At 39.9% G+C, this 18,204-nt stretch overlaps 2 protein-coding genes across 2 annotated transcripts; both read right to left on the minus strand.

Moving 5' to 3' along the window:
* Positions 1-1,206: 1,206 nt before the first annotated feature.
* Positions 1,207-12,231, minus strand: parp10 (poly(ADP-ribose) polymerase family member 10). Its single transcript, XM_082522218.1, has 11 exons — positions 12,129-12,231; positions 10,933-11,108; positions 8,052-8,288; positions 7,614-7,844; positions 6,485-7,539; positions 6,161-6,373; positions 5,155-5,260; positions 4,080-5,081; positions 2,612-2,745; positions 2,355-2,529; positions 1,207-2,281 (listed from the first exon to the last, which is right to left on the minus strand). The coding sequence occupies exons 2-11, from the start codon at positions 11,105-11,107 to the stop codon at positions 1,983-1,985; spliced, it is 3,627 nt and encodes a 1,208-aa protein (XP_082378344.1). The 5' UTR covers position 11,108; positions 12,129-12,231; the 3' UTR covers positions 1,207-1,982.
* A 2,769-nt stretch (positions 12,232-15,000) lies between these two features.
* Positions 15,001-16,528, minus strand: LOC309698139 (uncharacterized protein; the record flags this gene model as incomplete). Its single annotated transcript, XM_082520453.1, has 2 exons — positions 15,001-15,857; positions 16,295-16,528. The coding sequence occupies 2 exons, from the start codon at positions 16,526-16,528 to the stop codon at positions 15,147-15,149; spliced, it is 945 nt and encodes a 314-aa protein (XP_082376579.1). The 3' UTR covers positions 15,001-15,146.
* Positions 16,529-18,204: the final 1,676 nt, after the last annotated feature.

Raw genomic sequence — 18,204 nt, forward strand, 5'->3', positions numbered from 1 at the left:
TGTATAAGGAAACATAAATCAGAATACTTTATTGATCCCTAGGGGAAATTATTTATTATTTATTTAAATAAATGTAAAGAAGTGGTATCCCTTAATCCATAGTTTAATATGATTGGTCTGCTCACAATTTGCAGCTATAAGAGCTTCAAGTCTTCTGGGAAGGCTTTTCACGGGGTTTATGAGTTGTTGAGCTTAGGCTGAACTACTGTCGTTCCCAATCGCTTCCACTTTGTTTTAATACCACTAAAAGCTCACCGTGGAATATTTAGTAGTGAGAAAATTTCACGACTGGACTGGTTGCACAGGTGGCATCCTATCACGGTACCATGTTGGTATTCACTGAGCTCCTGAAACGGACCCATTCCTTCACAAATCAAAGCCGTGTGCATGTCTAGGTGCTTGATTTTATACACCTGTGGCCACGGAAGACCTAAATTCAATGATTTGGTAATACTGTAAACAGTAAACAACATTTTTTTTTTTTTTAAATATCGCCGGGCTCCACACAACTTTCTCCTCAGGTGTGCTGTTACAGCATGAGGTGTGCTACGACAACGATCTCCGAAATACATTTAGCGTCTTTTTCATTCATCATGTGTCATGTAAAGTTATAAGATCAGCACATTCTGGACAACATGTGTGCAGATACTACAGATCTGTTTGTTATAGGTCAACAGTGGTCTAACATCTACAAATAGGGTAAAAAACGACCATCAAACGCTTTCTCATTTAAAGTTTTATTTTTCATATAAATGAAGTGGAGTTCTCTTAAAACTAAATATTCTTCATTAAAAACAACAAACATGATGCTAAAAACAAAAGACTTTTGTAGTAACTGTAAGTCTAAATTAAACACAGCAAAAACCCAGGGCCAAAACTTTCCAGGATTTAATTAAAATCCAAGACTTGATCAGATAAGGATAAGCAGAAGAGAATGGATGAATGGATGGACTTCTTATGAGAGCACTTGGAAAAATGAAGGCACTGTAATTAAAATCAGGCTGTCTGTGCTCACTTCATTAAACAAGGATCAGCAGTAGAGAGAAGACAATCAAGAACTATCACATGTTGTGCAACACACATACTGGAGCTCACAGATCATTTTGGTTCAGAAAAACAACAGCACACAGTCCGTGCCGTGTGCAACAGCTGCGATGGATATACGGCTTTAAAGTTTTAAGACAGAACATAGATCACGAGACTCAAAACAAGACAGATTTATCTTTAATTTGACAAAGAATATATGTTTTCAACCCAAGCCCACCTGTACGTGAAGATCACTGGCGTCCAGCTGTAGAGCAGTGGACGACACACCTCTACTTTTCTTTTTTTTTGCTCTTATTTTTACCACACTTAAGTTTTATTCTTGCACAGCCAAAAGAAAGAAAGAAAAACTTTAGGGAGAAACTCAAATAACTTAACCCAAACTTAAAACTAAATAGGAGTCATATTCTTGTACTATCAGATGTGACTCATTCACAATAACCTCATACTGACAGAAGCAGGCAGACAGGGGTGCATGTAGTACTGTCAGCAAAAACTTGTCTTCCACTTATAGGAATACAATGACATTAACAGAGGAAAAGCCAGGCTAATATTAACTGGCGTGTAGGAGTGATGGCAGTGAGAACCAAATCGACTATTACAAGTCAAATGTCACGCAATAAGTGCTGTCTATGTAAAGCCACGGCACAATGAGCTGTAAATGTGCTGAAAGGGCATGTTTAAGGTTACTGAATGAAAACTGGCTTGTTGGGTTCAGTCGCTTGATTCCTTTTAATAACATTACAACATAGTGAGGAAATCAAAGAGGGGAAACGATCAACAGAGAAGCACTTCATGGGTTTGATCACGGCTGATCAAATGATTACACCTTAGCCCTTTATAAACCAAAATTGATTTTTTAAACTGAAGGCAGAAACATTAAAGCATCAGCAGTCTGCTCTCTCTAAATTTCATCGCCGGCGTCTAATCCATTCTCCTCAGCGGTGGATTCTCTGGCATGTGATGAGATATTCTGGAAAAGCTTGTGTGTCGTTGAAAATGACAAACATCGACGGCTTGGTAATGTTATCAGTCACGCTGTCGTATCTGAGGGGGATATCTCCTGTCTCCTTCAGCGGGGCCGTCTTTATCGAATGGCAGCCTTTGGTGTAGTCTCCCGTTAGAACTTTGGACACAAAAATAAACTTGTATCCATCCGCGTTTGGCGGGGAATACTGATCCTGGACAGATAGAGCCGAGTTCACAGCAAAATAGACCCCCTGACCGTAGACGGTGGCTGCGTGGAGAAACCAGAACATCAGAAGATGTGACAAAACCTGATGTAAACAAGACAAAGAAAGCCAGCGTACCATTCTTTCCACAGAAGCTTCTGTTGAAGCCATGGACGCATATCTCCTTGACGCTGCTCTCGCTCGTGCCGTGGTACAGGGTGCGCTCGATCTGCGGGTAGGTGGAGCTCTGCAATACGCTGGCCTTCTTAAGCTTGTACTGATTGTACAACAGCTTGTTCATGAGCTTCTCAACCTGCAAACCAAACAAAAATGATTGTAGTCACCACTGAAGCCACAGTCAGCTGCTGCAAAAGAGACAGAGCTCATCGTTTCACCTGTATGATTCGGATTTTGCTGTGGTATTCCTGAATGGTCTCGTAGAATTGCTTCACCACGTTCTGGAATTCATCAGATTCCTCGTCCACTTTGGTTGCTTCAGGGAAGTTTGATAGCACGGAGTAGTCGTCTTCTGTTAAACAAATGATTTAGTAAGCATTATTTCAGTTTTTTAAATGATTCGTATTATTTAATAAAATAAACAGGGAGCTGCAAAACTGATGCAAGTGGAAAAACTAACTAACATACATCAATGACAAGAAGTGCAAGCCTCCACCAAGGCAGCTCGCTCTCTTTGGCGGTATTTTACTTTGAAGGGATCAGTTTATTTTGTATATATTTATTGTTTTCTTTGTTCTTTTTTAATTATACCACAAACAAAGACAGGACAATTTTAAGCAGAGCTTTAAAGGTAAAGAGATTGTTTTTTGAATGTTTGAGCTTTCATGACTTTGAAGATAAGGTCAGAGGTCCAAAGTAATGTGATATTTAGAATCCCCATATATCATTCCATATGCTGTCAATATAAACAGCAGCAATAAGAACCACAGTTTTAAATAGCTCTATACAGCATTATTATCATTTTGACCTTCGGATTAATCTAGTGACAATGTTGAAAATACACACCACGTTTATAAGAATAATAACTTCTAAGTCTTAAGGCTTTTAGTTTATTTCTGACTAATAAATCATGAAGTTGACCTTGAAGACCTTGGTGGAAATAAGCCTAATTTTAACAGATTGCTAACATGACCCCACTCTACACCCATACAAAGTTTTATCAGAATTCATTCTTAAGTTTTCGAGCTATGCTGTTTACCTTGGTGGACGTAATAAGTAGTTACAATTATATACATTTCCCTAAGTCTCCCCACTCAGCTGTTGATATGAAAATGTCTTTCTTTATTACATACTTTACTTTGTTTTATGTTTTAATAGTTTATTTCAGGCAGGTACACAATGCTAATACTTCTGACTGTGTGCTAATCTGAAAAAACACAGCGGAGCTAACTACAAATACACCTAATATTCCTCACAGACAACTTCAAGGGCTAAATACCGAAGCCAACATTCCTCTAATGGCCAAAAATGAGTCTGGCTGCAAAAGCAGATAAATCTGTAACACTGCTGCGTTAAAAAGTTCTGTCTCTATAGTATCCAAATGGACAGTTTTATAACAACTGTCCATTTGGATACTGTTAAAGCTTCAATTATTGGTGTGTTGGTGTAGCTGTTTGCTGGGCTTAACCTCAGCTAACTGGAGTCACTGAACCAGACCTCACACAATATTTGTGCTACTGCAGCACCTTTAATGAAGTTATATGAAAAATCATGTGGCCTGTTGTGTGACATAGCATAAGATAGCTGATGACATTTTTGACTTGCTAATCATTTTCTGGATTTTGTCTCTTTCACGGCCCCACACGCAGCATCATTCCACAAAAGGCTTAATAAATCCCACTTTACCTGGTACACTGTCACCTAAATCGTCTAATTCGAGCAACTTCCTGGAGATCTGCGCTGATTTCCCCGAAGCGATGTTGTGTTCTTGCATCTTCTCAAAGTTGATTGTGTGCGGCTGATTGTCTAGCAAGATGTCAACCTTCTTCAGCTTCTTTCTAAAGGCCTTCTCAATGAACACTGTGGCTTCGGGAGAATAAGGAGCAGTGACGGAGGAGATTGGGTCGTGCCGCAACCACTGCACAGTATTCAGGATTTCCCGTTCTGGTACAGAATTGGAGATTTTCTCCAGAAGCAGCTTAACATCACACACAGCTCCCATCACAAAGTCTTTGAAACCAGATACGGTGATTATGGTCCCTTGAATCTGGATCTCAACTGCATGTTTCCTCTTGATAACGTCCAGACATGTCTTGTAGTACTCTGACATATTCCTCAAGTTCCTGTGCTCTATTTTCTCCTCAACCTGTCTCTGGCTCACCTTCTTACCAAAGGCTATGTCCACCCGAATCAAGTCACAGTTATAGCCTGCAAACACAAATAACTGGATGGTGTTGGCTGCTTCGATTGCATCTTTCAGGGGAATATTGATATTAGCCTTCTTTGGCTGGTGCACCTGGGGTGTCTCATCAGCCCCATTAGAAGAGCTTTCTTTTTGGCTCATATTCCTGGACAACTCCAAGGCTTTCTGCAGCTGCTCCTCTTCGTCCTCCGGGGTCCAGTGGCTCGACTCCATGGAGTACTGGATAGCTAAAGACAGCTGGGCCTCTTCCTCCAGATTGCTAGAATGGCCCAGAGCTCCATTATTGAAGAATAAGCCGCTCGCAGTGTTCTGATCTGAGTCAACAGCTGTCACATCGGAGTCCTGGTCCATCAGGCTGCTTGGGTCATCTGACGCCGTGTACAGGTCTACGTTATCCATGTTTTCCTGCTGGTCTGAAGTGGGCACACTGTGCACCAGTCTCTCATCAATAGCCGAGACGATTTTCTTCGCCTCCTCTAAAAGACCTGCAAAGAGTTAAATGCACAGTTTAAGCTGCGTAGAACTGACAGATACCTGCAAAGAAACCAAAGATGCTACCTCCATCTGAAGCATCAATTTGCATTGAATCTGACTTCAACTCCTGCGCAGACATTTTCGGGAAGTTTTTGTGAAACATCATCTGCCACGCAGCTTCAAAGATGTCCTGGAATAAATAAAACATTTGCATGATTTAGTTCCAACTTAATGTTAAATGACTTACAACTTCAAAAGACATCCTTAGTAAGAAAACGCACTATATGAGTAGTTTTGTATATCTGGACATTTTAGTTAAAAATTCCAGAGCAAGCGTAAACAATCTTAAAATCTTAAATATATCTTCAAATTCTATGGGTTGATCTGTTGTGAAGGGCAGCTTTTACCAGCCAAGAGCTATCATTAAATTTTTTTTATCTCCCAAAGATTTACTGGATTTAAACCTGCTTACATCTATTTATCATTCTCAGCTGGACTATTGTAACTCACAGGATATAGGGCTGCTTATTTTCAGCCTTTTTTAAAAGCTTTAAAGAACGACAACACATCACTTCTGGTCTGGTAGAACTGAACAGCCTGCCAGCAAAACACTGAACAGATTTTATTTGTATTGTAAGCCCTCCATGGATCAGCTGCAAAAACAGATTATGCATCCACTGTCAACATTTTCTTACTGCCCTTTTATTAATTAATCATTTCTATTTGCAGATGTCTTATATTTTAAATCTTTTGTTGATTTACTCTTATTCTGTTTCATTATTTTATAGATCTCTGCTCACCTCATATTGGTTACATTTTCTGTCATTTGGATTTCATGTTTCATGGTTGACTTAGTCTTTTACACTACCTATTCAGTGTTGTCCTATTCTGTATATTTTTGCATAACTAGAACATTATTCCAGCAATGTGGGAAACGACGACTACTACTAAAACTAAAGTCAAGCCTTGAGGTATAAAAATCAGAAACAACCACCTACAAATCTGTCAAGATAAGAGGAAGCAGTTTAGTTTAAAAGCACAGAAAAACACATAAGATTACAGAAACAAGCTTAATTTCTTCCATCATTACCTGGTGAGGCAGGGGCTTCCAGGGCACATATTTGGGGCTGATGTAGACACAAAACTTTGCCTCCATCTCATTCAGAATGCTCTGACACTCCTTTTCACCTAAAAACCGGGCCACTCCTGGAGTGTTTACTGTGATGGTTCTAGTGCAGATTGAAGAAACTACACCTTGCAGCACCTCCTCTGCCATTTGGCAAGCAACAACGTGGCCGTGGATCTGTCAGGTACACCCACACACACGTAAAAATATAATTTATAAACACTCTGACTTTAATGACGTTTACACCACTACAGTCATGAAGCCTTTACATGCGATTCTGATACACACCTTTAAGCCACAATTATCCTCAGCCTCTAGTGGAAAAATAGACACTTGGTCCATGTCAACCAAGAGCTGATGACAGTGGATCTGAATGTACTTCAGCATGCCCGGCTCCATAGGGATGACCGTCTCCCTTTCAATGGGTGTAGTCAGAAACTGCATGATGGCAGCCTGCTTCTCATTCTCCATCCCCGTCAGAGTCCAAACATCAATATTCCCTCCTCGTTCTGACACCTTTACAGAGCAGAAACTCAGAGTCTGCAGGAACTCTGACCACTCTCTGCAATTCAGCATGCACTCATTTTCCTGGTCCATCGGCATGCTGAAGTAACACACTTGGGATTTTAAAAAGCTGCACGCCTTTTTAGCCGAGTCTTGGGTTAGAGACGTTACGGTAATATTAGAGTCTGATACGGTGTACAGAGTAGAGGAGCCACTTTGTGTCGTGGCTTGTAGAAGCCGTTCCTTTACATCTTTTCTGGCAAGAAATTGAGCCTTTTCCAGCTCAAGGGTGAAATGAGCCTCTGCTATGTTACAGAGAAAGTCCATGATGGTTTGTTTAACCTGCTCTGCCTGTGCTCTATCAGGTCCTTCAATGTAAACACCATCGTCTTTAGTTTGGATAATAACATTCGGGTTCGTGTTCTTGATGTCCCTTTGAATGGTACTATGCTGAAACAAAGCATGTTTCCCTGGGTCTGTGAGAGCAATATGACATGTTATATTATCTGAATCATCGCTTTGTTCCTCCATTACTTCCTCTGCCTCCCCTTCTTTCACCTCCTCTACCTCCACCTCCTCTACCTTTGTTGGTAGAGGAGGTGGAGCAGCAACGGACTCCAAAGCCATTTCACTTGGAGGATTGCTGGAACTGGCTGCCGTGGGAGGACTCGTCTGCATCTCAATATCATTCACCTCCTCAGAGTTCTCAGTTGTGTCTTGGCTTGTCTCCACCTCTTGCGATGTTTTACTTTCTACAGGTACAAGAAAATCGAAGTAGGGCTTCACTGAGAGCGCAGCACCCTCAAGTTTGTGTGAGAGAGCCAGGACAGCATCCACAGCTGTTCAAGGAAAAACAAACATTTTCAGAAAACAAAGCAGACAAGTTTTAAAGGTTACAGTGTGTAAAACTTACATTCATAGTTACAGAAGGACACCTTTGCTGTATTCTCTGACAGCACGATGACCTCCTTTACGTCCTGGTTCCCGCCGCGACTGCTCTCAAAGTACAAAGTGACGTGGTCCGGAGTGGTTCCAGGGTGCAGATTCTCCACTAAGATTGAGTCGGGTTGTTCAACCTGTTCCACGGTTACTTGAGCCCCATCAAGTGTCCTCTTAGAGATTTGTGTGCTAAGTGTTTGGAAATCTGTAATATGAACAACATATTTCAGTCAGGACCACTACACTGCACCAATTCATCATGTAGAATTTGAATTATTTCACAAGCGGCCTGCTACTACAAAACCCGAAGAATCCATGGACCAAAGTCATTAAGATTTACTATCTGGTGACCACAAAGGTCTAAATCAACTCTTTGTTTTTAAGAAAAATTAAAGATATGCATTCAGTCGACCTGTTGCGAGCGGTTCGTGGAATTGAATGACGATCAGATCTCTCCCCGGTGAGGGATACAGGTTGTAGTCTTCCAGTCCCATTGTGTTCTCCACGTAGAGCTCTATCATCTCTGTGTTGGTGTTGGGGTTGATCCCCCGCAGCAGGAGTTTGCGCGGGTCCTTTGAGGCAGGCTTTCTCACACTCAGCTCAGCATTATGCAGAACGTGGTGCCCTTTAGACAGCACTCGGGCTGCGACTAAAAATGAGTGGAGCGGAAAGAAAAGAATTAGTATACAGTAAATATTCGGCACCGTCTATATCTGTTGTCTAAAATTAAAATGTTCTTTTGAACACAACAAGGTTTTGGTTCTACTCAAGTGCTTCTTACTATAAAAAGAAATGTTTACAAGTTTTTAAACAGTCAGGTTATCACAGGTCATTATACAGGCCAGCGTTTTTTAACCAAGTCTTCAACAAATTTGCAGGATGACATTTTGTCTTACACAGCATCAAGATGATTCTCTCCATCCTAACTCTGGGAGACTATTTAAGTGTTGACAGTGGTGCTGCACTGCATGCTTAAGTTGTTTCTACACAGATATATTATCTAAGTTTATTGGTACTTACAGAAATTAGACTACAAATAGGGCAGAGAAATATAGCACCTAATGATACTGAGTTAATGAAACGGGGATAATATTTGTGGTCAAACTGATTAGAGATTTACTCACATTTCTACCCAAGCGATCATCACAGTACTCGGACATTTAGCAAAGGGAAAAAGACCGTAGTGCAGCAGTGCTGAGACAGGTCTGTACCAATTTTTTATAAGGAAGAGTGACCACACAATCTAAATCACTTCTACGCTTGCACTCCATGATAGAATATTTCTAAGGCAGCAGTTCAAGTCTGTGAATACATGCTCTGGACAATATGCTGTGTCCTGTGCCAACCTAAAAATGGCACTGCAGAGGAAAGCCATCGGCCAGCACAGTGATACGTGGACAGCTCGAGCCTGTTTGGGGTCCAAGGTGAAGTTTTGAATTGAGTGAAAAGAAATATCTATCGTTAATTAATACAAATAATCAGCTCAGCTCTGTGTTGTTCACACACAGAAAATGTACAATTTAAAGAAAAATATCGCCCGATTTTGAATTTGATGTCAGCAACATGCCTCAGCAGTTGGACTTTGGGGAGAGGATTGTTCTCTGATATAGGATTTTAGCAGCTAACAGCTATGTCACAGTTGTTTTGTTTCATGATGCTCCAAATGCTTTAAGAAGGTGAAAGGTCAGGACAGCAGGCAGGCCAGTTCAGCACAAAGCCATGCTGCTGTTATCTTAGTGAAATTATAAAGGCCTCCCCTGAAAAAGACGTCTAAATGAAATAATAGATGTGAAATCTCTACATAACTTTCAGCTGCAAACCCATGGGTATGATGCATCCCCACACCATCAGAGACGCAGCCTTTTAACGGGGCACAGATAAAGATTCTGATGGTCTCTCTCTGGAGGAAGCATCTGTGTTTTCTAAAACGTATTTCAAAGCGTGATTCATCTGACCACAGGACAGTTTTCTCTCAGTCGATTTTATATGACCTTTGGCCACGAGAAGATGGTGACTTCTGGAATCCCTGAAAGAGACCATGGGGGGATTCCCATGACAGAGACCATGGGGGGATTCCCATGACAGACTCATGCCTGTTTTTAATGCAGTGCTGAATGAGGGCCTGAAGATCACAGACATCCAAGATTGATTTTTCTGAAATATGTGAGAAAATCAATCTTGGATGGCCTTCTTTTAATGATATTATGTGAATAAGGTGATTAGATATTGCAATTTTACAAACTGTGGATTACAATTAAACCACAATTTGTAGAAGCAGTTTTTTGCAGACTGGTGAACCTCTGCATATCGTTGCTTCTGAGAAACTGCCTCTCTTTTGAAATACAATCATGTCACTGCAAATAAACCTAATTAAGTCCAAAATGTTCTTGCAGCCTTTGTTTTTAACTTCGTTAAAAGAAGAGGAAATCCTACACTGTAACATGTCCAGGCTTTTTTGAGATGTGTTGCTGTGGTCCCTTTTTTTCCAGAACTCCCTTGATTCGCCTATAATTTTCTTTAAAAAAAAGTACATTTTCTCAGTTCAAACATTTGATATGTTTTCTGTGTTCTTCTGTGAACAGATTTGCAGATCACAGCATTCATTCACCCCCACTGTTTTGGAATCGGGATTGTATTACTACTAACATAGTTGTAGTAGCAGGATTTTGCTGTTGATATGGAGCTTATTATGAACTGTTTTGTATCCAACTGGTACTAATGATTACAAAGCAGAACTGTATTAAGTCATTATGTTCAGTATAGCTTAATCTACTAGTTATTTCCTCTGCTGCCTAAGTAACTCTGAGTATACAGTGGTTTGAAAATGTGTTTGCCCCCTTTCCTCATTTCCTAGTGTTTTGTCACACTTTTATGATTCAGATGATTGAACACATTTTAATATTAGATAAAGATAAACTGAGTAAGTACAAAACACAGTTTTTAAATGATGATTTCATTGATTAATTCAGAAAAGTTATCTAAACCTACCTGATCCTTTGTCAAAAAGTAATTGCCCGTTTTTTAAAATTATGAATTAGCTGTGATTAACCACAGCTAATTAATCTAAAGCTTTAATCTAATCTATAATCCGAAGCAGTAAAAGTCTGAAAGCTCAGAAATAAAACTCTTGTTTTCAAATCACTCAAAATATGAAGGGAAAGTCCCTTTTCTCTTAGCCCACTTTGGACTAAGTTTGGTCCTTTTTAAGGGGACTATAGGTGAAAAAATCCTTTATGTAAGAAATTTGGAAAAAAAGACAAGAAACAAATGACTGTCTGTTCACAGTGACTTGCCTGCTGCATCTTCAAACACGACTATGGCGCGGTCGCCATCCTTCACCACAGATACAAGTGGACCTCCACCAGAGCGCCGCTTGTTCTCAAAATATAAAGACAGAAGCTCCTCATCCACTCCTACAGGCACCTTCGACACCTCCAACGTCCTCTCCTCCACTCTTTCACCAGGCATCCTAAACAAAAATAGAGAATCGTGTTTTATTTGTCTGTCAAAACAATGCCAAATGCTTGTTCCAGCTTTTCAACTGTGAGGACTTCATATTTCATATCGACTTTGTCTTCAGAAATGCTCCAAAATGATGGAATTATGTTATGGTACTGCTTTATGACATTAACACAAATCAAACAATAATGGAAGAATCAAATATCAAGGACAACTACACAATATTATATACGGCAACAATATTAATAACAAAGTACAGCTGTGACAGTTACTGCAGTAGTACAGCTGCACACATGGCCCCACCATGCAGGTAAACAAGTACAGTACTGGGATGTACACAAAAGAGCATAAAGTTTCACGTCTGTCTATTACAAGTGGCATATGAAGCAGCTATTATCGACACATGTCACGGTTTCTGTTTTGCAATAACGTGTTAATAAAGTTTTAAACTGTCACTTTTAAACCTGTAAACATGGAAGAAAAAGCAAAACGAGGAAATCAGGAGGAGGCAAGCCTGCAGTATAAAGGAATCTGTACTCGCTACTTTTTCTTTAAATTATAATTATATAGCTTAGTTTGACAGATAGTTAGAGATTAGTCATAGTTTAGCAGTTATGAGCAGAGACAGCTTTAAAGTGGTGACTTTGTGTTTAAAATGCGATAGCTGCTATCGAGTATGAGCCTGTCGTGTCAGTGATTATGGCCTACATAGCACTGCTCGTAGCTACCTTACAGGAAGCCCGGCCTTTACATAATTTTAAGGACCAAAATGTCGTGCTGCTGTTTTTAAATTAGCCACACAGAACATATTCCTTAGTCTGACAATAAGCGTCACAGCAGCTCACTTTTTTTTACTGCGTAGTTAACCTAAAGTTCATGTACAGCACGCTGTCACTTTGCTAACTGGAAAGTGAAACTAGCGGCTACAGCTGCCATGTTCAGTCACTGAAGCTATTGTTAGTCGCAAAGCTATTTATGCCGGCGACAGAATAAACTGTTATGTTTTCACACAGCTTTTAGCTCTGCTTACCTGTTCTACGACAACATTTGCTGTCAAAGCTAGAAGAGTTGAACTGTGGACTCTGAAGACTTCCTTGTTGTGCTGCTTGTTGAACGTCCGGTGGCGTCATCAGCTCAACGTGTTAAAGGGCCAACGCAACTTTGTGAGAGTTGACAGCTTACAGCAGTATTTAGTTTTAAGGGAACAGTATGGAGTTTGGTATACATTCGTTTGGTTTTCTTTGTTCTTTTTAAGAAGATTTGTAGTGCAGCAAAAATCAGATAAGGGCATCATTGCAAATGTTAACTTTGATTACTCAAACATCATGTAGGAGTATGTCATGGATAATATGTACTAATTTGTAAATAAAGGGACATCATTAACTATTAATAAAGACAAATATTAGTGCAGTACTGCAGTATATTTATAACTAACTGTGCAGCTCATTCTTTTTCTCTTGACAATACTCTTTAAATACTCTTTAAATATGAAACACATTTTGGGGCCAACTTAAAAGAAAGGCAGATGTGAAATGTAAAAGTGAGGTCAGAGGTCAAATGTGACATTATATTTGGATGCAAGCTATAATGTGATATTTAGAATCCCCATATACCAATCATTGCCTAAATGTTGCCAATACAAACAGTCTATAGACAGATAAGTTACTGCTTTTTAATCCATATGTATCCTTCTGTATACAACTTAATTGATGGACCTCTATAGTTTCTATAGTTCATTTCTGTGCATGTGTGGATTGATGGGTTGTTATGTCTGTGAAGGTTCTCAGTCATCCAGGTCATGGTAATCCAAGGAGCTTGGAAAGAAAAGTGACTGGACTTCTTTGAGTTTCTTGAAGACATTTCACTTCTCATTCAAGAAGCTTCTTGAGTTCTAAGACCAATTGGTGGAGTCTCATGTAAATCTCATTTGATTATGCAGATGATCAATAGTGGGTCAACAACCCTTATAAGAGACAACTCCCAATAGGGTGAAACATCTTCAAGAAACTCAAAGTTAATGGGTTGTTACCGACATCTTGTGAGAATTTCACGTCGATAGCATTTTAAAAAAGAATTTTACTTAGAAAATTGTGATCAACAGTTATTTTACCCGCTGTAAATGTAACACTTTACTTTTGTGACCACTGAAGTATATTTTATTGAGAACAATTGCCAGTACATAAAATTATGAATACAGGTCTGGAAGGGAGTATATTAATATTGTGGGGTGACTGAACATTGCTGGAATGTGCATAAGCACGTTTGAAGCACTCGTGATTAACAGACTTGTGAAACGACTGTTAAGTAATGGTTGGACAGAATTAGACTTTTTAGCACTTACGTGCATTTTATGGCTCATATAAAAGCCCTCATTTGATTAGGGCTACACCCTGAACAGTATAAACTGGATCCTGCTCAGTCACAGTGGTTTACAGTGTGAGTGCTCAGGTAGCAGCTGGGTCTTAGATTTCTGCTCCTTTCAGTTTAATTACATACATTTGCCAAAGCAATAAGATAAAGGGTGTAACATATAACATTTATTGAGGGCTGTTTTGTGGCTTAACACTTATTAAGTGCTAACTTAATACATAAAATGCTAGCTTCTTCATTCTTCTGGGATTTTCAAGTATATCCGCTATTGCTAGGACTGCAATCTTCTGGACAGAGACTTCTGATGTTGCCAGAATCTGCTGGAGCTGGGCTTCCAGTTCCAGGTGTTACAGCTGCTAATGCAGTAAATACAAATGTGTCTTTTTTGGCCCCGACCAGTTGTTCCTTTAAGCCCTGTTTCAGCTGAGCTTTACTGTCACACGGTCTTTCTTACAGATGTTTCAGCTTAGACTCCCACACCCGTCACAACACTCTTCCACTCCTCACCAACTACCACTGTGTCTGACCAGTTGGTTGACAACTGATTGCCTGCCTCGAACTTAGCCCTGTTGTTCTCAACCACATTTAGTGGACTTCTAATTCATATACGCACTGTCACTAGGTTGACCTTGGGTATACTGTCTCAGCTTGGGACTCACATCCTGCTGCTATGGACTTCTTAATCTCTTGGGCAACTTGTGCAATATGCAGCTTGGATCCTGTCAGCTGTGACTGACTCCTTCCTCTACAGATCTTGTGCTCAGGGCCTGTTGTTGTGATCAGAGGCTGGTTGGTATTTCTCTATGGAGGGGCTTGATCTCTTACCATATTTCCTGCTTCTGTTCCATCTGTATGGTGGTTGTGGTTTTGATGGTTATGTAAAGGTTGGGACCACCAGATTCAAGAGCATGCTAACAAGGTAATATTGTGTTTAATTGCAAATATAACAAAAACTCATGTGATGACTACTTTCTAAATGAAAACTATAGCTTTATGTTGCAAAGAGAGAAGCAGGTCAAACTGAGAAACTTCAATGTGGCCTGTAGTGCATTACAGTTTTTCTCCATTGGTTTGGCTCATTTCTTGAAACAGAAATTACATTCTCAAAACTCTAAGATCATTTAGCACAACACTATAGCTCACCTCTTCCAAAACTGTCCACTCAAGCTTCAGTCTAAATCCCTTTCTCATTTAAACAGTCAGTGTCTCCAAAATGGCAAAGATCCTTCTCAATAGCTTTGGCTCATTTCTCGACACAGATCGGACATTCTCATCATTCTTCGTGCTTTTGTCAAAATAAACCTGGATGGTTGATCACAACAACATGGTCCACCTGCAAAAGCTCATATCTCTCCAAAAACAGTTCACTCATGTGTCAAAACTACATTTCTTTCTAATCTGAATAGTCAGTGCCCCCAAAATGCATCGTCCCTTTGGCATTGTGTGAGTACTGCCATACAAAATGTTTAGATGTTTTGTCACTATGGGAGAGGACCAACAATATACAACAGAAAAGAGTAGCCTCCAAGGTTTGACATCACAGATTGCACTCACACTACCAAGGAAATTATAACCATTTTTTATTCACACGCAAAGAAAGTTTCATACATATGTAAAAAGAAAATGTACATTACAGTAGTAAATTGTATGAACACAAAATCAAAAAACAAGGACTTATTCAGTGGTCGCTGTACTCATTCTCCTGCTCTTGTCCACTGTCTTCACCCTCCTGATTATTTACACGCTGTTGTCCGTCTGGCCACAGATTCTCGTCCACATCACAGCGGATACTTTCTCTTGCGATGCAACGAGGGAAGAAACGGCGTGCATGCCGCAACCATCCCCTGCATTGATCTCCTGTAATGTCGTCACACGCTGCGTCCATAGCATGGAGCAGGGACGGCTGATCCTGAGCATGATTCTCATACACTATCCACCTCCAAGCAGAGAAAAACTCCTCTATCGGATTGAGGAAAGGAGTGTAAGGTGGTAGGAACCCCATGACCATCCTTGGATGCGTTGCAAACCAGCCCCTAATGAGTGGGCTATGGTGGAAATTGACATTGTCCCACACAATTAGATAAATGGGTAGGTGAGGCCCTATGAGACCGCTCTCATTTTCAGGGATAAAATCGGTATAAAGGCGATCCAAGAAAATGAGGAGCTTGTGTGTGTTGTATGGGCCAAGACTGGGGGTGTGAGTGGCCACACCATTCTCAGAAATGGCAGCACACATAGTTATATTGCCCCCTCGCTGACCTGGGACATCCACTGTGGCCCGGTGGCCAATAATATTATGGCCACGTCTTCGGCCCTTGGCCAGGTTGAAGGCTTCATCCACGAACACCAGGATGTGAGGGGTCTCATGTCCTTCCAATGCCATCATTCTCTAAAATAGAGTAAAGAGCATAAAATCAGTCATACAGAAGAGCCATATACTACAGTTAGACAATTACATGTTCTCCCCCACAGGTTCAATATACTACAGGCCACTACTCCAGTGGTTCTAAACTAGTGATAGGCCTATGAGGAAGTACTGCAGGGGTATTTGATAGAAAGGGGAGTGGGAAATACTGATGACTTACTGAGATGTTACAGTAAAACCTACAGTATTAGATAGATTTGATTGGGAGACAACAAAATAAGGATTATAATGAGAATTGTATCATACAGTAAACTGCAGTTTTCTGTTGAAATTGTTAGTCAGATGAAGCAAATACTGATTCTGAAATCAGGTAAAGGAGGTATTGAAACCAAATAAGTGAACAACTGCTTACTGTGATTACAGGTAAGGTTATAATGAGAGACAACCAGTAACTGACTTACATTTACATACTGGTAGCGCAGCTCCTTCACTCTGTCAGAGTTCCTCTCAAATGGTACCCTGGAGATTTGTTTCATTGTCATCTGATGCTTCTTCAAAACCCGGTCTATTGTGGAGATGCTTATTGTGTTTATATTCTGGAATATATGATTGTCCTGAAGGATGCCGCCGCCGCCTCCTCCTCCTCCTCGAGGAAGAACTTCCCCTTGTCCGTTTGCTTGGCCTTGTCTATCCATGTTCAGAGATCGGACTGGCTCTGGTCAAGCTCTATATATCTGTGTTTGGCAGCACACAATCATGGAACACACCTGTGTGTGACACTCCCCCTTCGTTAGTCTAGTTTCACCTGACTGTCAATGACTGTCATCAATTTATCAAATATTCAAAGAAATTCATATATGGTATTCATGGTATTATGTTCTTGACCAATTTTGACAATTGAGCAGACAGTTGTGCATGCGAGTACTTATACAATGAAATCATGCTGACATGTTTTGGAGGGAATGATCATTAGACTGAGAATCAATTAATCAGTTTAGATCTACGAGATCTATTCATTTGGAAATTGTGCTAAATGTGGGCTAACTGTATAACTGTAGGCTACCTGTACTTAATCATTTGCAAAGATGCACTGAGACAATTGAGACATGTACTAAGGCATTTGCCATTTGATAAAATGAATGAGAAATGCCATTCTGTTGTGAACATTTGCCAAGAGGTTTGGAGGTTTGTCTGTGTTATTTTGAGAATGTAATTTCTGTTTCAAGAAATGAGCCAAACCAATGGAGAAAAACTGTAAGACAACTATAAATAGAATGGACATTAATAGCACTCCATAGCCTTTAATACATTCTACAATCAGCTATCTCAGATTACTTTTTATAAATTATTATTTTTTGAAGGTGGTTTGTACAACTTACTTAAGATACAAAAACTATGAGTGTAATCGGCATTACAAAACACAAAACAGCTAATAAGCACTGAAGCCAGAAAGCAACTGTACTGTGACTCCATGGCATGAAATTACTGAGCGGTAAGAGAGGAAAGAACCTACCGGTTTCACAGCACTGAAGGCATAACACCTCATTTAGACTCAATTTAATTAAAGCACATAATAAAGAAGGCATACGTCATGTGTTTATGTAATTCACACTGAATATTTCATCAAAGCACAGATGTAAAAGCAGAAAATCTAAATTTTTTCTGTGTACTGAGCAGAAAGAAGAAATAATGACTTTTAGCTGTATAGGTCATGAAGGAAAAAGCAAAGTTATTATTGACCAAACTGTGAAGGGGATTCATGTAAATAGCGCCTCACCAATTAGGACTGATTAACCATCGACCATGCTTGTGATTACATCCTTAAAAAGAGAAAGATTAATCAGGAACATTAAATGCCGTGTATTTCTTTTCAAATCCCAAACTGTGAATCATCTAACTTTGTCTCAGCTGCTGCAGACTGATATGTTTCTGTGAAATCTGTGTAGACCCATCCACATACAAGCTCATGGCCATCTGGTGTAATTTGCACTCAGCCTACTCAGAATTTGTGAAATATTTTACAAATCATTAACCTTCTTGTCCTTTTTACACGTTTCAGCAAAAAGCTCCAGTTGTATTTGTGTGGGAGTCTACAGATAGCTGAACAACTGAATAATTCAACTTCTCATTATCTGTCTCTCCCACACAAGTCGGTGTCAATGACCTGAACTTGAACTGTATCAGACTATACATACATGTATGTATGTATGTATGTATGTATGTATGTATGTATGTATGTATGTATGTATAGATAGATAGATAGATAGATAGATTTATATGTATGACATGCTCTTGCTAATATAGTATGCCTTGCCATGAGTGTGTTGACAAGAATCTTGTAAAATGACATCTCCACTAGACAAAATCAGAG

This window comes from Aulonocara stuartgranti (genome assembly GCF_965226115.1).
Source record: "Aulonocara stuartgranti genome assembly, chromosome: 22".
Taxonomy (NCBI): Eukaryota; Metazoa; Chordata; class Actinopteri; order Cichliformes; family Cichlidae; genus Aulonocara; species Aulonocara stuartgranti.